We start from the raw sequence: 24,730 nt of genomic DNA on the forward strand, positions 1-24,730 counted from the left end.
TACTCGCGTTATTAAGAAATACGCAAGAATTTTTATTGGTCGGATTATTAAATTATCTTTCGTATTCATCGCGATATTCTTTTATCATGGTAATATTCATTAAATTATCTCTTCTTTCCTTTAGGATGACGACACTAAAAGGAAGGACGCGCTCGTGCTCCGAATAAGACATTTATTTTTCACATTCTCTTTTCGGGGGATTTACCGGAAGAGAGGAATACTGGTTACCCGGGTACTCAAATTCACCACTAGTCTAAAATTAGAATCCATAAGGGTAATTCAATTATTAACATATAACGGGAAGAGTTTTTAAATTCTCAAGTATAAATTCAATAAAATTGCAAAATAAGTGACGGACTTCCGGTGCTGGTATATTTAATTTGGATCGGTCAGTATTTGGGGGTGGAGGTACCTGCTGTTGGACGATATTAACGTGCGTACATTTGATATCGTGTATAATTTCATGGCCAACCCTTACAAGTAAAATAAAGATTTATCGTATTCTGGCTGATATATCTGCGCCTAAAGTAGGTAAGGTTTTTATTATGTCGATGCGTTCCGACAATTATGTATACACAAGGGAGGAAATTGCGTGAGTGGATGCGTGCGTGCGTGGCACTATTCGTGCTCGAGCCGTCAGTGTACGTAGCACTTCGTGTGCGGGACTCGTGTCACCGGGATTTGCTTGCTACATGCTCGACTTACAGGTTTAGTAGATGGGAGAGCCGACACTATGGAAATAAGCGGGTCGTCTATATAGGCGAAACAATTAAAATGGCAATTAATCAAGACTGGATTACAAAAGCGGTAAGGGAGGATTGAAGCGCGCAGGAAGCAAAGCGGCGACAAAGGTGGTGGCGCCAAGTGCCAATCAGAAAGAACGTGAGTTAAGGGTGGTTTGGGTCAGCGAGGTTGGGCAGGGGGGTAGGTGAGAAGGAGGGGCAGAGGGTGGAAAATAAGACGTCGAGAGGAGAAGTGGTGTCGGCTAACATCAAAGTTTCCACCTCCCCCCCCCCTCCGCCCCTCATCGCCGCCCACCCACGATTTTATCGGGAATAATAATTAACAAAGTCGTTAGCATTATTCTAAGAAGCGGCCGTGACGTTGGAATACAAGGGGTGAAATCAGGTTTCAGCCTCGCTCGAAGGTCCTCTCCAGTTTCCGCCAGAATGAATATTTCAGGAATATTCGGTAGGATCGAAAAAATAATATCACCGTCCTCCTTCTATGCTCCCTAATAATGTCATTGTTTCGCGAAGGCTTTGAGGGTGGGTTAGGTCAGGCTGGAAAGAGCCAAGTGAATCGACAGGGGTGAATCAATAGGGGTTCCAGCCTGCTGGCGAATGCGACATTTAAAGTGTGTCGCGTGTGTTTTCCGCGTGATTTCATCGCACTCCCCCGAGCCCCCCCCCCTTCCCGCCCCCAATGGGCGCAATTGTTGCTCCGATAACAATGGACAACCCTTTCGTGATTATGGGGTGTTTCGATCCCCCTTGAATTTATTACGTCCTCCATTTGCAGCGCCGGTGCTCCGCGACCCTCCTTCCAGCGCAACCCTCCCAATCTCCACGGGCCGATAATCACCGCATCCAACTCTCTAAGCGCACCCCCATTCTTCTACCCTTACTTGTACATTGGTTCACCGTCTACCGCCTAACACCCTCTGACCTCAGGCCGCCAATCGTGCTCCCTACAGGATGGATCGAGGTCGGAGGGAAAGGAGTGGAGAGAGATGAAGATGGAAGAAAAAAAAGGAAGGAAAGAGAAAACAGGGGCAAGGGGGATGAAGGATGTGCCACTAGGGTGACGAGGCAAACGGGCTACTCGTTAATGTAAATGAACGCAACTTTCGAATGAATATCGTTAAGTCAGGGTTAATTTTGAATTCCACCCCTATATAAGGCCGCCTAATGCAGAGCCCTGACAATTAACGAGTGGACTAAACGGTTAAGTACGGATGTGAACAGGCTTTACTTTACGCTCGTTACTTTCGCCTTTAGTCCCTTGCGGTATTCATCCCTTCCAGAGTTACAGCATCTGTCCCCTTTTCTCCATTCGTTTCCCTATCTCGCTTAAACGTCAGACAAGCTTTTACCTCATTCTTCAAACTCCAGTAGCAACGCCAGCGTGGCACCGGGTTCCTTCTACCATCTCTGATAAAGTTACCATCCCCAACGTACAGCACACTGCCAGAAACTAAAACTAACTGCATAACAGGGTAACTGTATAACTGCATTACTGTGTACCACTTGTATAAATTAACTCGAATCTCAAGAACTAAGTACCCAGAGAGTAAAGCGCTAGTTGACTTGCTAATGCTATTTACTAGGCCGCAGTGACGTAACCTTTCAACGGGAACCCCCCGTTCTTGGGTCTTGAATTTTACTATTTTTTTCAAACTTCATTTTTCTGAACTCTCTCACTCCGATATTTCAATACCAATACGCGTTCTCTTTGTGCTTACCCTTATTTTTCTTTTTGATTACACAATGCCAGCTCGGTAATTTTCACCCTGTCTAATGGGTGAAGCCAACGCTCACATCACTTCCCTTCGACAGTTTCTCGCTCGTTTCGTTTCACGAAATATCGAGTGGCACACGTCCTGCCCTGGCTTATCCCACGGAGGGTTGAAATCGCAACGAAAGCTGCTTTCTACATATTACGTCACTCACTCATTGTAAATTGGACAATTTTTATGGTACATGCTCACTTGCAGAAATTCCCTTGAATTTTGTGTGATACGTCAAACCAATCATTTTTTTCTTTTTACAATATTTTCTTTATTATGAAAAATAATTACGTGTATCATACTATAATATTATTAGTCCATTTTTTTTTAAATTGGACACTTGTGATATAAACAAAAGTTTCTTTTATTTATTTTTTCCACGTCCATAGGGTACCTGTGAGACACCCCTTAGATGAAGTCTAGTTGGTATATCGCTGGTAGGTAAGCCCGCATAAGAACAGACTGGCTGCACTATAGTGTAACGGCGCAGCTCTTTTCACCCAGCGAAGCTTTAGCAGCAAAAGCAGCTTATTACGCGGAGAAATACGGTTAAGCTGGTGCTTCGAGTCGGGCTTAGTTGTTTGTCAACAATGCAGCAAACGCAGGCTAATAGTGAATATGTGATTATGGCGAGGCTGCGGTCTCGACGTTTAGCGACGCCCTACGTCGTTCCGCAATAAAACCGTCTCCTTGCAGCGAAGATCGTCGCCTTTACGAGAAACCACGTTTCCATTTCGAATAAGACTATCGTGCATACCTTAAGTACCCATGTACAATTATTAAAATAGATATAAAAATAAACATAAATTACCCATAATGCTCATAGAAGTATTTTGCCCGCAGTACTTTTATACGGCGGACAAATGTAACGAGACAAATTTTTAAGTCAAATTGAAAAATATTTTTGACATAAAATCAGAATATTACTGATTCCTTGAAGTATTATTACAGTTCCTCAATTAGTTGCTCAAGCGTCGAACATTGTTATTTTATCTTTTTCTCCTTTCGCCAGCTTCACTCCGGACCAGTGTCAAACTGCGAATTCCATCAGGTTCTTTTCCTGCAGGCTGCGCCAGAGATGACGACTAACTTTTCCTTACGAAAGAAACTTTCGATGCCAACTTTTCTTCTCGCGCTACGACTTTCTTCCATTTCGTCACTTCTGCTTCTGCTTCTCTCTCTCTCTCTCTCTCTCCCTCCTTCCTTTCTCTTTTTCGTCCTCCGTTCATCCCGGCAAGGAGCGCGACATTTTTATCGACATGGAATTACCCGCTCTCACCGATCCCAGTTTACCGCAAGTTGACGCTTCCCTTGTATCACGAGTAAATTTTCGCCGAGCTACGAAACTTCCAGCTGACTTCGTTCAAGAGTCCTGGAGGATCGAAGTGACTAAAGTGGAAACGAGAACGAAGGGAGAGGGCCGAAAGAAAATGTGTGTGTGAGAGAGAAAGGGAGAGAGAGAGAGAGAGAGAGAGACACCTGACGTTACACTGTGAAACACCCTTACTCTTTTTATTTCTCTCTATCCCTCTTTTTGTACCAGCATCAACTAGCCGCCAATAGAATTCTAAGCTGCTTCACTCTCTTGCCACCACTTGCCACTCTCCAACCACAGTATATCGTTAAAGTTTGCACGAAATTTCGCGTTTCACGGTGAAACTTTCGTGTAGCGCGCCACGATGATTTTACGAGATTTAGATAAAAAGGTAAGAAGCCCATAGCTCGTCGCGACCTCCGCTACTCCCAACCATTATCCGGCTTTTCAAGGAAGGCAAAGAGATTCCATTTAACTACAGTGTGATCGATAAGGACGCGTTTGCCTACAGGTTAATCATTCATGGTAATTTATCATAACGGTGGCGTTAAAATAAGCTGAAACCATTTACTAAAGACAATTATTATCTAACTGGAAATACTCTCTTTTCGTACAGTCCTTACATAACATGTACAACCATATATATATATTGCCTATACGGGGCAATGTTTTCCGCGGAACGATCGAGAAGAGAAGTTATGCAAGTCTCACTGTTAATTACTGGTTTTGTTAATGATTGTCGGCTTTCAGTGAGAATGCTAAATTATCCTGTAAATGGTACCGGTTGGACGCCAGAACCAATTTTGTTTCAGCAAACAAAATGATGGCGTTGTTTAACGTCGGCCGTTGGACGCCCTAATAACCGTAACCCCGGCTAAAGAAACTGGGTTAATTCGAATCATAATTACCCCACGAAGCTCGCCACCCTTCGCTCTTCTTCCTCCACCCACTTCTACCTTTCTCAAGTTTCCCCCTTTTAATCTTCCTGCCAATAGGTTGGACTACCCTTTGCACTGTTTTGCGCATAATGAAAATTCTACCTCGTAAAATCTCAGTGGCTTTTCACGAAGCCATCAGCTACGTGGCCATCATATACGCTTCAAAGGTATATCTCTCCGTTAATAGAAAACAAATTTTCTATCTTGCCCGCTACTTGGGCTCGATGTGGCGTTTCAATTATTCAATGGCTGCTAAGCGTGACGCAGCTGCAACCAATACAGAATCATAGGATAATAATGGCTGGATGGATCGCAATTATAGATATATTGTATCAAGGGGTGGTAGGAGAGAAACAAGGGGACGTTAGGCGAGTGCTGAGAGTAGGTCGCGTTAACAGCCCTAGAGACGCTTGGCACATAGAATAATGGCTGAATGGGCGTGGGGTTAGCCTTGGGGTTAGTCCCTGTTAGCAAGACAAGGGTGCACAACCTGCACAATGTATGCAAACACTGTAGCGCCCCGGGACCACCCCTGGAAATCCTCAAATTACTGCACTTTAACCCCCGCAGGACTATTCTCTCACACTCTCTCCTGGTCTCTCATTCTATAGTCTGGTGACTCTGTCTCGCTCTCCCTCATGACTCGGACTCCCTTGGCTGCCACTGGAAACAGTTCCGCCACTCTTAGTACATAAATAACTTTCAGGACTATACTCGTAACGTGTTAGCCTAAATCAGGGACTTTCAGAATCGCGATGAAGCTCACTTACCATCCTGGGACATTATACGAGGTCCTTTTTTTTTCTTGTCTGCTTTCTGAAACGTTGGTACTGCTTGTCGGGATGAGTAAGGAGGAGGTTGTAAAATTTTCTTGAGAATCGATGCAGCTGAAAGAAGTGATCGCGTGGGTCAAGGGAAATGTGGTAGGGAAGGACTAAGATGGTACCAGCGGAACCGGATTCGGAACCGGGACCGGAAACCATTCGACTATGTACTGAAAGTGGCGCAAAAAGTTAAGCAGCTTTCCCATCAGCCAAGTAGTAACTTCCTCTGGTGATTCCCATCACGTACTCAGGAATTCCGTAGGGTAGGCCGTCTACTGGATTCCTCTTGGGTATCTTCTACATGGATATTCTCCAACCTACTACAACTAGAGGATGACGGGACTGGACACCGGAATTCGTGCAAGGACGTGGGCCAAGTTTTCTCGGCCGAATAAGGGTTCAAGTCACTGCGATGTAAAACGGACGAAAGATATTTCGTTTATTTCGTATCTCTTTCGAGTCATCTTTTTGCTTTTTATCTTTTATCATACACGAACGACATCTCTCGGCTTAACGTAGCGAAGAAAATTCGGACATTACTGCTACCACCCCTAATTATGGCTCCACGCCTATTTACAATAGACTTTTGTACAAAAACTAATCTCATATAAACAGTAAAACGTAACGTATTCGAAAGTTTATCGAAAGGGCTGATATCACCCGCTCCGGATATCAATGATAGTTTCCAAGAAATTCGCAAATATTTTAGTCATTACGAAATTTCGAGTCTCTGTCATTGCTCACGATTTGGATCGCAAAAAGATACAAAGCGTCGTTTAAAGTACTTTTTTGAAATTTTCTAAATCCTCGTCGACCCGGGATACTCAGCCACTGACGAAACCAATCGATATGCGTTTTGACAATTTTGTACAGTGAATGAAAAAAGTGTCTTGTAAATATACGAAGACGCACACGAGCTACGGGAAGATGTGTTAGTCCAAAATTGGGCGAACTTTTCACATTTTTTTTTTCTTTTCTTTTATTTCATGAATAAATCGACAACCGCCTTCGTCGACGAATGACAAAGTTTTCTATAACCTAGGTATATGTAAATGTTGATGGAGGCATTCGTTTCAGTTCGGTTACCTTAGAATGACCTTGACAATGAAACGAACAAAGTATATAAATGGCTTTCAACTCTTAAGAGTCCGAGCTTTCTTTTTTTCTTCACGATCCTTTACTTTTTATATACAACTTTCTTGTATTCGGTTTGAACGCGTCACCACTTCCGGTTGATGAAACTTCCCATGCGCCGAGATAGATGAGGAAACCGGCCTCTGCGGCATCGTCGAGACGCCTTTGTTCGACCTCTGAAGGCTGTAATATACCTACAACCACAACTAGCCTCGGTAACCAGAAAATTAGAGGGCGCGCACGCCATACTTTGCCAAAGAAAAGTTTTCCCGAACGAGCGTCGAAAGTAAATCGGGTCTGAAACTTTTTTTTTCTTTACCACCACAACAACCCTCCCCCTCCCGCCCCCCCCCTCTTATAAGGCGTCACGTGTACCTGTACATTGAATTCTTATTATTATAAATACCACCGAAGCTCCCTATCCATTTTTCATTCTTCATTAAAACTACTATACAATTTTGGTTCCACCCCTCGTTTAACGTTTCTCGTGTAACTTCGCTTAAAAAAAAAGTAAAACTAAATATACCGTTAACTTAGGGAAACCAAACGAGACTCGATTATCGGCAGTCGCAAAGTAAAATCGTACAAATGTTACAAGGGTGAAAGTAACGACTGCATAACTAGCCGAAATCGGAACAGGTAACAGGGAATAGGATATAGGGGACGACGGGAAAGGGAAGAGGGGACAAGGTGGGGGTACCGACTTTCGAATTATCGAAGAAAACTTAAAGTAATTAAAGTTACGGAAGCGTGGATAACCTAAGGCTTCGCTAAACCGGAAAAGTTAAAGTGGAAGAGTTCGCGTAAGGAGTACGAGCGCTAAAAGGACGCTGCCTCATAAAACTCGGATTATTTTAAATATCCGCGGGCGTCGTAACCCCCGCGGAATCACGACTCGCAACGTTCGAGGCACGTTCGGGAAGTGTTGGCTCGGCGAAAGAGCGAAGGGGAAAAAAAAATATAAAAAAAAAAGAAAGATGACCCATCAAACCCTCGTTTGAAGATGAAAACTTACATTTTGATTATTTCGCTGATTATAGGCGTCCATAGCCATCTGCTTAAAGTCGGCCATCGTCGGGGGATGACTGTAAGCGTTCTGCTGGCTGACATGATTATGGGGGTAGTTCGTCATAGGGGATGAACTGTAATCGTCCAGTCTGGGATCTGGTTGCAGGTCCAGTGTCTGTTGAACGACGATCGGTTTCTTCTCAGGGGATGCGTCATCCGTACGATCCTTCCTCCTGCGCTGGGGTGGTGTCTTGTAAACCGGAGTGTACGTCAAGGGTCTTCTTTCTATCAACAGATTTCAAGGTAGCCATTCAAGTCACTCGACTGACTCCATTAATCGATTAAATCGTTAAGAAGGTAGATCATTTTTCTACACATGTCACGTGATCACTTTTATCAGTACAGATATCTATAAACCACCATTTGCATACAGTTCATTAACATCTCCATCTGTACCGTGAATAAATAAAAATCCAAATTTTTATCGAAATTTTTTTTTTCATATTATTTTCATACACCTAATTGAAATATTTTCCAAAAACCTACCGTACTCGTTTGGTATAATGTCCGGATCGATATCCTCGGCAGTTTGCTTCGTTTGAGGATGTATAGGGGTGGTAGCCCCGGCATGAGGTGGCTCGCTCACGATCGGTGCATGCTTCGGACTTCCGCCACGAGCACTGGAGTGCTTCCGGTAAAGTGCCGCCAGAATTCCAGCTACCGCGAGTGCCAGTAGGGTCGCGGTTGCGGCCAGACCAAGAAGTAGAGGATTCAGTACGGAGACATCGCCGTTACCTGTGCCATCCGTACCACGGAATACAATATGCATTACTCGACCGTCACTTTGAACAACTATCCGATACTGGTTCGCTAATTGCCATTAATTCAATTTCAATCCGCTACGAGATATTTCATTAGTTTGCTGATCCCCCCATTCTATCCCGTACCATTTGAATTTCAAATTGTAACAGTTCGACGCGTGTATCTTTTCTTGATATTTTAAACAGTAATGGTCAGCCGGCTTATGGTAACTCATCGTCACGGGATAATACTACGGTACCGGGCTTAATAAGCACGACAATAATTAACGAAGCTATGTACTCTATGTATAATGGCGCTATTACAGTGTTCGCCGTAGCCACCGTATATAAATAGATAGACGTGTGCCCTGTTGCACCGCTGCAATATGCTTGGATATGGATATTCCGGCATAATATATATCTACGAGCTGGTGTGCTTTGCCGCAAGGAGAATATAATTACATCAATTAACGCACACCCCTCTCGCGGCGGGTGGGATATCTCTACCTGCGTATACTCTATTACGTATTCACATTAATGCACTCTCTCTCTCTCTCTCTGTACACGAGACGATGACGGCTGTCCTGACTTTACAGGACACACACGTGTTTCGCTGTCGCACACTCGTCGTTCTAGGTCACGTTGTCCTTCTTCCTCTCGTGGATGCCCACGGGCATACTACGTACACGTAGCTGGCAATTCAATAATTTATTATATCGTCACTGACTGCACGTTAAGCCAACAAAGACTGAACGGTGTGAAAGAATTATGTGCTACTTCGCCGATATCTCGTTTGGTTATGTATACGCTTGTTGCACGGGCAATTTGAAATTATCTTTACGTTTCGGAATCGTAATATTTTTTCTCCCTCGGGCATTCACGAAAAAACATTTCCAAACAATCCGTGAATAATCGTGCGCGTCGATCAGTGAGCTACGTGGTAGCTGGCTGTCAGCTGCAGATCTTCTTCGTGTACTCAAAGAGGAGAGTGACGAGAGAGAGAGAGAGAGAGAGATTTGTCCGTATGCAAAGGAAGAAGAAGAGAGAGAGAGAGAGAGAGAGAGAGAGAGAAGGGTAGGAGGTGTACGTAATAACGTGAAAGTTGGCCGTAGGAATGCAAACAGAGCGCCGGGGCTAATTTGGCGTTTACGAGCATCGCCGCGCAAAGCTACTCAATAATTAACCGGAAGGTAGTAATACCCGGTTGTGCAGAGAGCTCGAGGGGCTGGGTCAGTTTCTGGAACGTCATGGTTCAAAAGGTAGTAGTTCGCAGAAACACCAAGCTTATTTAATTAATTGTATAGGATACAAGGCTATCCTGAGTTGACCTATATACGAATAAATGCTAATGATAACAGCGAATGACATTTAAATTGATACATTAATATTAAATAGAAAATCTGTAGTATTGATTGTAACGCGTATTAAAGTTGACAGCAGTTAGCTTCATAAGCAGTCCGAGTGCTCTTGGTACCCGTTAAAGTTTGATTAGAGTTTGATGGACACCGTGAAAGCAAAAGCAATTTGAACTCTACTTACAGTAAAAAGGGATAACGCTTGCTAAGGGGACATTAGCCCAGTCCGACCTTTCACGGTCGTGTAAGAATTAAAGGGAGTTAGGGGTTGTTCGTGCATCCTCCTTGCTCCACCGCCTTCACCTTCGTCCTACTCTATCTTTTTCCTTAGTCACTCGTTCCTGTTTACACCAGAGTGCTACTGAGGTTGCACGGGATATGCTCTAAGATACTTTGGGATACTCGAGGTTCGGGTGGTTTGCCTGTAATTTAACTTTCCCGCCATAAAACTCTATGGCTCCACTCTGGTAAAAGGGGTTAGGCGTCTCGGCCCTTTGCATTTATATTTACTTTTACGTTTTACCGTGCGGTACAACCCTTTACCTTTTTACACCTTTATCGAAACCCTTTAATCGCGCACTTCCTTTATATTACGTGGATGTCCTTCGTACGCGAATACGTTTGATGAGCTTCGATCCTTTATTGATTTTTTTAATAGTGCCATAAGCCGTTGAGAGTGTCGAGCATTTGGGAGGAAAAGGGGGTGGTAGTAGTAGGGGATGAAATAAAAGAATAAAGATTACAGAAAATTAAGGTAGGATATAAGCAAAGTAATATGGCCGTGTGGCAACGTTAGCAGGTGAGGAGGTATCGCGACGCCCGGCGTCGGCAGTCCCTGTCGTCGTCCCTGCAAAAGTTCGGCACCCCGAAGGGAGTATTTCCAAGACATAATCCTTGGGGCTCGCGTAAGCAATTCGCCCTAAATTGAGCCAATTTCTCGGAAACCCGAAACCAATTTCGGAAGAATTGCATTCTAAAACCATCCACATAGACGCTCACGCAAACAGCCGCGGGCGATCGAGCGGGCAAAGATAGGGAAGTCAACAGAGGAAGATAAAGGAAGATACAGGGAGGATACAGGAGGACGCAGGATGAAAGATACCTCCAGTCCTGTTAGCATTCAGAGTGCGAGATCCACTCTTTCTATCGGGCGTTATGCCTTATTCTCTGCCTCTTACTTTTCAGACCCCCACTCTTTGAAGCTCTTTGCCAGGAGGAAGCCTTTATTTTTTTTTCCTCTTCTGACCTTTTTGCCTTTTTTACCACAACCTCCAAACACCTCCCTAATTCTCAATTCTCTACTTCTTTTTTTTTTTTCGCCTGTTCATCCCACACCCGTATATATTCACCTTTAATACTTTTTAGCTCACAAGCTCTGGTACCACTAGCGCTCGGTACCATATTACTTCTTTTGTACACTTTTTCCACTTTCTATCCATATATTCTGTGAGCATCATCGCCACGAGGTACATTCAGCTCTTCACTTCCTCAAAGCACTTTATCTGAGAGTTTACTCGAATAGGGTATTTCATTTCTCATATTTTTTTTTTTTTCGTGGCATTTCTTATTTCTTATTCACTGCTACGGCTGAGGAGTCGCCCTGACAAAGACTCGGGGACAGGTTACGAGCTAAGAAAAGAATAGGGGGAAGGAAGGAGAAGCTTTGCCCAGTTAATTTTCCTAATGGATTAGCTACGGGTCATCCAATGAGAGATTACGAAATGGCTGCAATTTCCTTCCGTGCTCGTTCCTGCCACCTTACAATAGACTCGTTTTTCCACTTCCGTAAACTCTCCCCCCCCCCTCCCCAACACCACCACCTTCACTATGTCCCATTTTAGCCCTCTCACCACCACAATCTTATCTCGAGATACTTCCTGGACGCTTCCTCTTAATATCTTCTTTCTCTTCACCCCAAGAATTTGACAAGGTTGAAAGATAAGGAACCACCGGGCAGGAGTTACAGATCCTTCATTTTGAATCACTCCCGAAATGCTTCTTGCGGAATTACATTGTCGTGACCGGTACCCGATAATAGTACAGTTTCGTAAAAGCATATCAGATATAAAGTACTAAACTACGTAAACTATCAAAGTAGAGTTTTCTTGAAGTGTCGGACAAAAAATTTCTCCACGTCAGATTTAAATCATGAAAGGAGTATGCTAATACGGTTCGTCGGGTAACGCACTTACAATTTCACAATACTTTTTTTTCCACTTGTCATTCTTCTAATTGCGTGGAAGCTTCGACGCTCTTCGCTTCGTAGGAGAAATCCGAAATGCAAAGATTTCGTTCCCAAATCAATATTTGCTGTTAACTACCTACATGAGCCATTGTGGACTTCGAAATGGCTGCTATTCAGGACCAGCGACTATCGCCTAGGGACTACGAAAGGGTGGCTCAAGCAGAATCAAGGGTGGCGCAACTGAGACCTGGGGTCGGTATCGTTATAGGTAAAGTATAGAGGGGTGAAGTGAAGTGAATCGAAGGGAGAGAATTGGCAAAAAGGGTGGATAAAATATATACATATATATATATATATATATATATATATATATATATACACTCACACACACACTCACGTACGAAGGATGGGAGTGACGTAACGGACTGCCGCATTGGAAATCGCTGGTAAACTGAATTAACCCTGTGTTGACCCGTAACCGTATGGTACCAATGCCTTTCCATTATGTAGTCGAGGGTGCCTGGAGTCCATTACAACCATCCCTGGCACACGTATCCAACACAAGGGAGTCAGACCAAGAGTCAGAGGTTGGAACGTTACCTTAAAACTAGCCTAATCGGTACACCGAGCAAGAGTCTAGCCTCCTATAACGAGGATCACATGAGAACAACTAGAGAGTGACTTTCACTTATAAACACCAGCAGAAATACAAGTACCGGAAGGATTCCTGAAACTCGGGGACTTCTAGTGCAAGCCCGTACTGCCAGTGCATTCCAAGTGAAATTCCCAGCACGTTTGCCGGAACCGGAAAAAAAATTTAGCAGCCACGATCGGTTTGCCAAGAGAATTCATTAGGAGCAGAGGTCAAGGAACAGCGATTTCGGACCGAACGATCGATACATCAACGCTGTGCTGGTAAAAAAAACGGTAGAGAATCTCCATTACCTATAGGCCGGGCTAGGTTTCGCCCAGCTGTTCCTGAGAGCCAGATAGGTGTTCGTTGATTGAGAGTAATCTGTTTTGTTAATTGCAAGGTCCGCAGAGTCCGATACCTGCGGTTGCGTTACGCTGCGTTCAGCATTGCAAGCCAGCTGGCCTTCGCCACCCTTCTACAGCTCCCTCTTCACAGCACTACCCTTGTACCACCCTCGGCTACCCTTCGCTACACATCACCACCCTTCGCTATGGCTGCAGCTCTGAGAGGATGGGCTGGTTAACCGACTAATTACAATACTGACGCGCCCATTCAGACTATTTGTGCAATTGCGATCATATCCGCCATCCCCGTGTATCCCATCACCCATTGGGAGCGCCTCTTGTTAATCGACCGATCAAACTGAAATTCAGCGTTTTAACTTTTAACGTTGATTCTGCTTGGCTGTGTGCTGTACGCGAGTGAAAATATATCCCTGTTAATATTTACGTCCTAATTAATTAAACGTGCACAGTAAAGTCCTTCGGGTGCACAGGAATAAAAAAAAATATTATCTGTTTTGTATCATCGACGCGACAATATGATTACGTAATTTCTATATACAACTCACCAGTTGTGTACATGGCTACGCCCTTCAAGGTCACGGGCTCCAGGACGGTAGGATCGCTTCTTCCCTTGGAGTTTACCGCGTATAGAAACAAACGATAACTGCGACCGGTTGTCAAACCGGCAACGTCGAATACAGGTCCGTTCGTGCCGGCTGTTACAGTTTTGTTTCGGAAAATGGTACCGCCGTCTTCGTCGGCTACTACTTCCAACTGATAGCTGTGAATAGGCAGACCACCGTCGTATCCGTCCAAGCATCGTACAGTCAGTCCTGTACCTAATCCGGATATAGAACCCAGCTCCTCTAATTCGACAGGAGCAGAGAGTTCGGTGGCTGTGCAGTTACTTAGAGGATATGGACGACCTGCTGCTATCACCTGTGAATTAAAAATAAATATATACAATTTTTGAAAAATCTTCGTCGTATGAAATTCGTATAATAAATTGGTGTAAATACTCTCACGAGTGCAGCACTTATATTTAATGCAGGGTATAGGAACCCGAACCCAAACCTACCTGGAAGAGACAAGGTGTTCTCTGTCTGCCAACTTGATTACTTGCCCAGCATGCAACTGTACCATAGTCCAAATCTGTCGAGGGTGTATAATTCAGTCTGGATCCATGAAACTGTTGGTACTCCTTCAAGCTCTCAGCGACGGTTGGAGTGCCTGGTGGTGCCACGTGGGAATAACGAGATTGTGGCACGTCCACAAGTTCCGCAGAATTGTTGAAGGTCCAGTGAAAGGTCAGAGGGGGTGGTCGGCTTTCCACCCCGCAGACCAGCGATACGGTCTCCTGCTTGAGAGCACCCACGACCACCTCTGCCTTACCTTCCTTGCACACTGGTGTAACTGAAATTAATGTATTAACTGAATATATCGAACACGCACGAATTACGGCGTACAGACTATATCGAAGGGTTGCGTGGTACAGTAAAAGTTGAGTTATCTAAAAACTTTAGAAATTTAACCACCGTGTCGCTCGAGTGCCGCCATGTTTTCAACGAATAAGTTGGCAACTACTTGGGAGGCTGATTTTAGATAAAAAGACAGAGGGGGACGGAGCAACCTTCCTGAAAGTTTACATACATATAATCATAAATGACATTTTCTTTATTCTCTTTTTATTCCAAAGCAAATATACTCCGCTCTCCTTTCGTCAACTTTGAAGCGACCTGAACCTTATCAACCCTTAAAGTTTCCATTCAAATCTTAAATATCCTAACACGTTTATTTTGCCTCTCGGTAATATTACGACTCTCGTTTATGAGGGAGAGAGAAGGTAATATTTTTGTCGGAATTAAGTTTTCTCTCTGATATTACAAATTTCATGACTTTGTATTTTGTAAATATCCCTTGCAGAACAAATTTTATTCCGAATTAAATCCAGAATCCTACTACTCCTCGTTCGAAGGTTATTTCCGCTTTCCACAAGAATAAAAAGTCTCCAGTTTCATGATCAACGTCAGGGAGTCAAAGAGGGGCAAGAAGTATATTCAGGAATGCACGATGAGTCCAGAGACGCGAACAGAGAAGTACTAGCAGTGCTTGAATGGACCGTGACTATGATTCATGCAAGCACTATACTCTAGTATTATCTCACCAGAGGGTTGATGCTGTTATAATTCGATTTAGTAATTGAAATCCGATAACCTGATAAAATAAGCTTAAAGAGTATTACACACATAGACATAATTGAGCCATCATTCTTATCACCGTCCATTAGACGTGTCATTATTATGATGCTATTTTCAACGCAATATATATACATATATATGTATATAATGACTACAGCTATACTGCAAAGTATACGAAGGTCGCGTGACGTTACTTCCGTATAAAGTCTATATAAGATAAGGAAGGGGTTCCAAGGGGTTGTTCCAGGACAGGGTCATCCCACTAGGTAAACACCAGCAGGGTCAAAGTCAAGTTCACGAGAAAGTTGTGCAAGAGTTGTCGTTACCGAATGGGGTAAGAGGGGGTCGGATAGAACGATCACGTCAGGAAATGCGTCCTATCGGTGGTTAATGGTTAAAGGGTTAAAATATCAAAGCCACCCCTTGCAGCTCCGTGCATCGTTCGTTCCGTCTAGCCGACCGGCCGACCAGTCGACTGGCTGGCTGGCTGGTTGGCTGGCTGGCTGGCTAGGTGGCTGGTTAAGACCAGGCCTTTTCTCCTGGCTTAGCACATTGCCCGGCTGCGTTCAGCCACACATGAATATTCAGCTACGCTTTACATACATTGAATATGCATCGCAGTCCTTCCTTCCCTCTTAGGTCATTTACAAGATGCAGATACGCCGGGATACGCGCTACGAGCCACAAGCTACCACCGGACTACTGCTATTCTAATAGAATAACCGGCGGTTCTATATTTCCGAGGAAACTATAGCGCTCTCCCATTTCTATCCTTTTAAACCCCCTCGACGTCCCTTTTACAGCATCCTCTATTTAGCCCCTTCGCCATCTGCCCTATTCTTTATCCCACCAGTCTGAAACACTCGTTCTCCATATTCCTTTTATCTCGCCCATCCACCCTCTTCTACTGTCTGGGGGAGCCAACCCTCGAAGACATTCATTGCGAAACATGCTCACCTCGATCGCACCCCTTTACCGCCACTTGGCAAACTATTATCGCCGCACCGTCGATTAAGCAATTATTAAGGAGCCACGAAACGAAAGTATAACAATCAAGAAATTAGGGAATCCGACTTTTTGAGACAATAAAACTCATTTACGCGAGATCGGATTATTCAATACGTCATATCTCGATTGTTTGACAGCTGTCACTCGGTATCTATTTTGCTACGTTGGTTGCCAATGTATTTCTTTAATTGGACTATTCACACGGCCAGTCGACTGTCTTCTGACAACGATCCATTTCACTAATTAATTTCGTGGGTACTTTCTTGGTAACACTGAAAACTTAATATCCGAATTTTGCGATCCTGAAGGGCTGCCAACATACTTTACAGGAAGTTTCAAGAAGAACCGACTCACACATGATTTGTAACGGCAGAGGCTCGCTCGTAGTTTTTCCTTCGCTGTTCGCCGCCAGGCACGCATATTCCCCAGCGGAATTTCTCGTTAGGCCTCGAAGGACTAACGAATGATCACTCAGGATGATACCGGCTGTAGCATTGTTCTTCAATTCCTTTCCCTGGAAGGTATGCACGAAAAAAAAATTCATTTAATCGCATATCGAAGATATTGGCATTTGCAAAGAAAAATCTTTTTCAAAATTACTTACGTCCTTAAACCACACGAGTTTGTATGCCTTAGGATTCGCCTTAACGATACACTCGAAATAGACGTCGTCTCCTTCCTTGATTTCATTTGCATTTAATGTCTCGCCCATACGTAACGTAACTACCGGCTGATACTGAACATCCAGTCTCCACTTATCTTCCAGAGTACTGTCGGGAATCGTTGGATTTTCAGCACGACAAGTTAGATACTTGCCATCGTCGTCGATACTGGGTACGAAACTCAAAATACTCATACTTTGACTGTTCTCGGGTGGATACTGTAAAAATAAGGCGGGAAACATAAATTCAAACGGTTGAATATAAATGTTAGAGCACTGTACAAACTTAAATAGATACTATTGATATCCATCAAACGGATATTACGCGCAGAGCCGTCGAATGGCGGTAGAACATAAAAAGTTACAAGGTGGAAACTGTGCACTGTACTTTATATCGCGTGACTTTAATGATTGCATCAGGAAATATGGATAGATAGAAATTCGTAAAAAGTATACGCGTCGCTGTTCATTCTGTTCAACGGAACTAATGGACCGTCAGGATGAATGTCGTGTCGCGTGTACAACTTTTTGCTCCATGTTATGCGTTTTGCCCTTGGCGATATATTGCGAACAGATCCGATGCGAATAGGAAAGATAAAATGGGGGATACGTTGTTGAAAAAAAAGGGTGGCGTTAGGGAGTGAAAAAAAAAAGATCGATCCGTCGATCGCTGATTCGGTGAAAAATTCGTTGGAGGTATAGAGACTATGGGGGGAAAAAGTAAAGAGAAGCGTCGGGACGTTGGTTACGACGCCTAACCAGGACAGCCAGAATGCTCCGTTGAGACCTCGATGTGCTTTGCGCGACAGACCCTTGTTCCTCTTGTTCTCTTCGTAAATGGAAAAACTAAGAGGACCTTGCGAGTTTCCGTAAAAATAAGAAAAAAAGGCAGGGCTAAGAGAACAAAAAGAAATAAATCCAAGCAGTTACGATAAGAATGAAATTTCAAAGTCCTATGCTGCTCTCTCTCTCTCTTTAGCTTTAACGATTGGCAGGTCTTTCCGGAAATTACGTAATACAGGAGCTTACGACAGGGGGAGGGCACGTGTCTGTCACTGTATAAATATATAATAAATCGCAATTTACCTAAAGGTCGTATTCAAACGAAAATCAAATATTTACGAGTTTATCTTGAGAAATTTCGTTTGTGGTCTTGAAGGTGAAATCCATTTAAGAAGTTTAAGGGAATGAAGTGCTATCAATTTGGCAAGACTTCAACGCGAGTCCCGTTAACTGCATGATAGATTCGGTCGAACTTGGAAATTCAAAAGTTATTTCACGTGACTTTTCTAGCAACTGTCAGGTACCATATGTATATATATGTGTGTACCTAGGTGGATTCATGCAACAGAAATGTCAATTGATACTGGGATGGAAATCGAAGGGCGTCTCTCGTGTTTATCTAGGTTACTGTCACCTTCGTCTTCGTCGTCCCAGCCACCGTGCAAAATACACGGCTGATTGATTGCGCCTGGGAAAATATCGAAGTGGCATATGATGAGAAAGGGAGAGCCCGTTTGACAAGTAACCAATCCCCAAAAGACTAAACCAACTAACCCCACGTTAACGGGAAGTAAATTGATCCTCTGTATCAACAAAAAATCACCATCCCTTTTCGCAGTATCGGCCTTGATACTGAGGATCAAGGAAATATAGATTTCCGGTAAGACCTTGACAAATAATTTATTTCGATTAAAAGCGTATACCTATAGCATTGACTTACATTCTGGACCATTTTTTTTAGCTGCTTGTTACCCTTCCACCAGGTTATCACTGCCTCTGGTCTCGATCCTGCCGTCCTACACTCCACCGTATACTTCTTATCAGCAGAGACTTTTGGTTCCTTAGTTAATATTTGTACGACCAGAGGTTTCACTGGAAGCAGAATAAAATTCAAAAGTTTATATTAATATATTGTTATAAATGTATACCAATTGTAATCTGATACCGAGATCAATGTGCGATATGCTACAGGGTATAGCTAATAAGATTTCTCTTATTCATGTAATGAAAATTTAGAATTTTTTAAAATCTAATCACAAAGGACGGAATGATACGAGGAGTTGACCGAGTGGTAAATATGGGCACGCGATATGATATCTTCAAATTCAAGTAAGCAGAGGAAAATTTCTTCGCCTTGAAATTTTAACTAAAACCGTGCTGCTTATCAGTGAAGCAGTCACCGAGTCACGTACCAGCGATGTAGTACACGGAGGGTGCTTCGATGTTGCGGAAGCACCTTTTAAAATCATGCCGACACGACACAGCAATAAATCTTTATTATTTAATTTCTAGGACGGCTCGAGGAACTTGAAGGAGACAAAAGAAATGGAAGAAGAAAAGGAAAAGATAATCTCCAAGTACTACAGTCAGTAGTTAGTAAAGAAATTATAGTTGGCAAACATGTAAAAATACGAATTTTAAAATAATCCTGATTTTTAGGCACTCCATAGAGAAATAAACCTGACCAACTTGACAGATCTGATCAACGTGGCCAATATAGCAACCAAGTCTCATTTATGGATATGTTCCTTTTCCAGTTCCGGTATCAACAAATCCTTCGGTTGGCCATATATTTACGCCTCGACGCACGCGTATCAGTCTATCTGCTCTCTATTCGCCAATTAACGTTCATTAATTAGCATTGCCCCTACAGCCATTCCTCAACAATATTGCCTCGATGGAAACTTGATTGGTCGCCATCGTTCAAACATTCCTGGAGAATAGCAATGACCTGGCAAGTACCCGCTCGCGGTCATCTCCCATACAATCACGTTATAAATGCACGCACGCTCTGATAATTGCACGCGAATGATACGATAGGATCGCTTATTTCGTGACCGATTGAACTGATATTGAACTAATTCTAAAAATTGATTGAGAACCAGGATCAAATCGCCCTCCACAACTCATTAGGTATACAAGAGTTTTTGGATAACGAGAAAAAATGTTGTATTAACGAGAGAAACGTGAAAGGGAGTTTTGATTCAGTGAAATAAAAGCGAAGTACCGGATAGTAGAAATAAATTTTTTTTTTTAATTAGAGAGAAAATTGAGATATTGAAAATGGAACAGAAAATATACAAGAAAAATCATATAGAACGAAACTGGTAAAATGTTAAAGGTCCAAAATAATGAAAGTCTAAATGTCTAAAAATGATTCCTCATTTTTAGACATTTAGCGACTCTTATAAGAGTGTAAAAAGTGACTGTTATAAAAGTATAGGGAATAAAGCACTTCGCTACATACTTGGACTTGCAGTGTACGTAGCTTCATTAATTGATCCTGTCTTTTATCATATATTAAAAATAATTTTTACCTCTTGACACGTTTACCAATGGTATCGTCATTCTCATTAAGTCACTAGTCTCCATTGAAATTCTTACCACAGAGTTCCGAAAGCTCTAGGGAATTTTCACGTTTGCCACAATCAGTCCTAATGGCTTCACCTGGATTGTATTGACGCACTCAATCTTGCCCCACTATCCTTATCCCATGGTAATAACTATTATATTTTAGTGCAGTCATTCCCAACCCCAGGTCCCCGCGACACTTACATTGCTACAATGCTAAATTCGCATTCCCTGCGCAAAAGGTATTCCGGAATGAGAATCGAAGTGAGCACGTTGCACGCAGCACGCAATCCACTGATCCGTCTTGCGAGAGGCGTTACCGTTATCTATCACGAGGAATCTAATGGCTTGGGACGTTGGGACTGAGAAGTGAAGTGCACGTGAACCTCTTATCCAGAGTGGGCTGCCAGTACTTGCGTAGAAAATCCATCCCACGAGCTTACAATTAGTCCCTACGTGTCGTTCCTTTGATAGACAGAAACCGGACACTCTTTACTTAACCCTTTGCGTCATAGCGGGTCACTGAGAGACCCACCTTTTTTCGCTAAAATTTAAATGTTTTAAACTAATTTCTGATAATAAAAAATCCCTTTTTTTATTTCTGTAGTGTCTCTAAAACATGGGCAAGTGAAAATAAATGTGTGCAGTTAATATTATTTATTTGCAACAGTATTATAAACAAACAAATCCTCAAAATAGGTGCTTTCCATTGGAAGAAAAAATCATTTCAAATCAAAATGCCGATTTAAAAACTTATAAAGGACACTCTAAAGTATATTTCAGAATTTTTTTAAAATTTTTTGTAGGTTGTTTTTTTTTATTATAAATTATTTTTCATTCGAATCAAGTAACTATTTTCATTTTGAACAGCCATATTGGATTTGCCATTTTGAATTTTTTGATTTTGTATTCGGATTCGTAGTCAGTGACCTCAACGATCCTCCCACCCCCCGCCCCCCGAGTACCAAATTTCAAGAAAAGCGTAGGTAAGGAAAAATGCATGGCTCAAAGGCCAATTAATTGGCACAAATTATACGACATACTCATTCTCTTATTATCTTTGAAATACATGATGCTAACCTTTAATAACAAATGACTACCTGCGGTGTCAAAGGAAAAGAAACTTGAATACGCCTATTGTCGTCATGTCTTTCGTCTATTAGAGAAACGTCAGGTTCTCTATTGACAATACGTTCATACCTTTTGAGTGAAACAAATGTGTATTTATCTGATATGCATTAATGTGGTAAGGAAATGTATAATATACTTAACACACAGACAACAAATGTTCAGCTCTTGTTTGACCAGGTAGTTTAGTGCGATCGTCGTTCGTATTTACGCCAACTGTTACTGCTTACTCAAGAAAGGTAGTGACATTCGAAGGAAATAAAAAGAGCTTCAAGGTAAAAAAAAGCTAGCAGTCATCCCATTACATTAATCGCGTGTTGATACTAACAATAATTTTTTTTGTCAATCTATCATAGTTTTACCTTGACAGTGCTACCTAATAGCCATATACCTTATGGCACGATCGATTCGCCATATAATTCTTATGGAGTAAAACATACTGGTTTAGCATGTTATCGATATCGATAATAGATAGAGGAAAAAAGTGAAACGGATACCGATAAGTATGACGAGATCGAAGGTTTTGTCAAAAGATAAAATTTTCCTGTTGCTGTATAACTTACAATTGACGTCGAGTATCAGAAGGTTGGATTTTGGCTCTGTCAAGTTTGTATTACTTGCTTGACAGATCAGCCGTGATTTAAGGTGCTGCCGACCAACTTTTGGGTAGGACAGGTGGTTGACTGTCACCCCAGAGATTTCGCTATACAGATACGACTCGTCTATCACCGTGTTCTCTAGGAACCAAGTAACTCGGGGTGGTGGTTTACCACCCCTGACTTCGCAGATGAGGTGCACGTCGCTACCCTCGTTGTAGGGTTCCTCGATACGAGATATATCGTGACTGGCGCCATCTAGGATTATTGGTCTTTCCGGTGGAACTGAAAATAAATAATATTCAAGATTATTGGAAACTGATTTTTAATTTTTTATCAGTTCTATTTTTTTTTCACAAAAGTTTTGTACATATTATTTTTTTCCAAATCCATACTCAATGGATACTTGCCTATGATGATGAGATTTATCATTTGATTTCTAGTTGGCGTATTATCAAAATCGACTCTACATCTATAGATACCCTCGTCCTTGACATCTAGCTTATCAATACTGAGATGAGCCGGTCTTGTAGCGGTGACAAAAAATGCTCTTGGTCCAAGTGCCGTCGTAGACGACCAAAGGACAGCTTGGCTGTAGTCCCGACCACCGCGCACGTCGACGCTGTCGAACAGAATTGAAATTCAAGGTTAAAGTTACGAGAGGGTGTCGCACAAGGGAGTGAATATGAAGTTTTGAAATTCTCAGTGTAGATATCAAAATCGAAACTCTAAAGGGGAGTTACGAGAGTTCTAGCATCTCAAGTGGGAAGTCATACTCTAAACGTAACGGATAATAGTCGTGGAGGAGGAGCTGAATTACATCGGGAGTGGAGTACGGATGTGCCTAGTCACCTGGGGAGCCATCCCCGTGCGTGATTGCATATTAAGCATCTGGAGCGAAGCCCCAGGTTCTCGAGCGGGCGACTAAAAGTTAAATTGCGTTCCACAACTGCATGAGAGTTCGGATTTCTGCTCGTGACTGAGTACTCCCAAAGCCCCCTTCTTCTTCTTCTTCTGCTCTCTTTTTATTCTTATTCTTTCTTCTTTCTCTTCTTACGCGGCATTGACGTTGAAATACGATTTAATTCTTCCATCTAGCGTTTCGCTACTGCCGCGCTCCTATTCTCACTTATAGACAGTGACGATTCGAAGAATTTCAGATACTATATTTTTCTTCTAAGTCCCTGATAACGTCTCTCAGATCCAGCATCTCGTTATCGTCCCTCGATACAACTTTTGGAAATTCTATTCCTTGGAAGGATAGTCAATGGGAATTGAACTACAGAAAAATTTCTTTATCGGCATACATGATTTCGTGGATGTGACGCGGATTGATTTGATTGACGAATTTTTTGGAAGATCTTTACATAATGATAACGCTGTGGATTATGGGTATTGATTAAAAAAATTTCAGTTTTATGTAGTTGCCTGTATTAAACACGATACTCGGATATTACCGTATTATCCATCTTATCCATTTATTTAACCGGAGTCGTTTTCTAGCTGGCATATATTCCACACCTTATTACATTTCTTATTGTTAAATATGACCCTGCCGTGAATCCGCCTCGGTTGGCGTCTTTGTAGTCTCGCGACGCCCTGCGACGCCCTGCGCCACCGGCCCTCAGCTTCCATAACGTCAAGCCATTCTATATGAAAATTTCGCAGTCCAGAGAAGCGGAAAGCTGCATGTTAACTGAATGAACTTTTCAATGGTGCTAATGGAATTTTTGTAGAATCTTATAAAAAAAAAAAAAAAAAGAAAAAACAATATCCAAAGTAAAATCGAATATCGTGATCCGTTATTACGTAAAAAGAAAAAGATATAGTTTACTCCCAGCTGTAAGAGTTTCAACGATATTTCATACGTATGAACCTTTTCCTTTTATTCGACGTGACCCTTCCTTACGTTCATCCTATCGACTCGTGATTCGTCCCGGAGGCAAGTACTTTGCTCGTGCGATTTCCCCATATGTTTCCCGTTTTTCTTGTTTCTATTCTCAAAATCTCCACGTTTCTCACAACGTTGCCGCTAGCGACTGCTCTCGCTAATAAAAACCGTACACAAATATTTATTGAGATTTCTCGTCCTGCGCCTTTGCGAACGAAGCAGCCACGCGGAACAACGTTACTACGTAAACGAGCTCGACGCTAAGCGTCGCGACGCAAGAGGATTGAGAGAAAAAATCCTTTAGATCCTGAACAATATCGTTGCTCCATAATTATTCAGCAATCCGATACAATTTGTCCTAATTCAAGCTACAATTCCTGAATCGCCGCAATTCATGCTCCTCATCAACACGCGTACCCAGCCAGATCCCATATCTTAAAAATATGGTTTTAAACGTACACGAAAAGTAAAAGTCGAGCAGAAAACACGATCCAGCAAAATTGTAGGGACTGATAAGAATTCGCCTACACAGCAATGCATACTTGGATATCGGATCTGTATGCATGCGAATATGGTAAATGGCTCTTAAAAGATCCGTCCTTCCATAATATTCCCAATTTATGTTTATACCTTTATCTTAATTCCTTAATGAAGAAAATCTACTTTAATTATTAAACTTACCTATAGATTGGTTCGCTCCCATCTCCCTTGAACCAGAATACCATATTGACCTTATCCTTCTTTGTCGAATGGATGTCACAAGGTAGTTGAACCTTTGACCCAGCGACACCGATGACTTCGATTACCGGAACTGTAACGAGATAACATTTTAATTAACACCAGATCGT

General features: G+C 42.5%; 1 protein-coding gene across 5 annotated transcripts in view; it reads right to left on the minus strand.

Moving 5' to 3' along the window:
* Positions 1–6,001: 6,001 nt before the first annotated feature.
* LOC107262988 (hemicentin-1) overlaps positions 6,002–24,730 on the minus strand; it is a 52,652-nt gene continuing 33,923 nt past the window's right edge. For 4 of the 5 annotated variants that reach the window (XM_015729762.2, XM_015729761.2, XM_025080175.1 and 1 more), the window contains exons 3-13: positions 24,564–24,693; positions 22,402–22,613; positions 21,959–22,276; positions 18,637–18,788; positions 16,857–17,132; positions 16,607–16,766; positions 14,125–14,459; positions 13,613–13,985; positions 8,275–8,532; positions 7,736–8,013; positions 6,002–6,914 (exon numbers count right to left, since the gene is read on the minus strand). In XM_015729762.2, the coding sequence (XP_015585248.1) occupies positions 6,771–6,914; positions 7,736–8,013; positions 8,275–8,532; positions 13,613–13,985; positions 14,125–14,459; positions 16,607–16,766; positions 16,857–17,132; positions 18,637–18,788; positions 21,959–22,276; positions 22,402–22,613; positions 24,564–24,693 (2,636 nt within the window). In that variant the 3' untranslated portion in view covers positions 6,002–6,770. The remainder of the gene's footprint in view (positions 6,915–7,735; positions 8,014–8,274; positions 8,533–13,612; positions 13,986–14,124; positions 14,460–16,606; positions 16,767–16,856; positions 17,133–18,636; positions 18,789–21,958; positions 22,277–22,401; positions 22,614–24,563; positions 24,694–24,730) is intronic. The other variant, XM_015729763.2, reaches the window with a different exon arrangement.

This window comes from Cephus cinctus, unplaced genomic scaffold, assembly GCF_000341935.2.
Source record: "Cephus cinctus unplaced genomic scaffold, Ccin1 Ccin1_scaffold0129, whole genome shotgun sequence".
Taxonomy (NCBI): Eukaryota; Metazoa; Arthropoda; class Insecta; order Hymenoptera; family Cephidae; genus Cephus; species Cephus cinctus.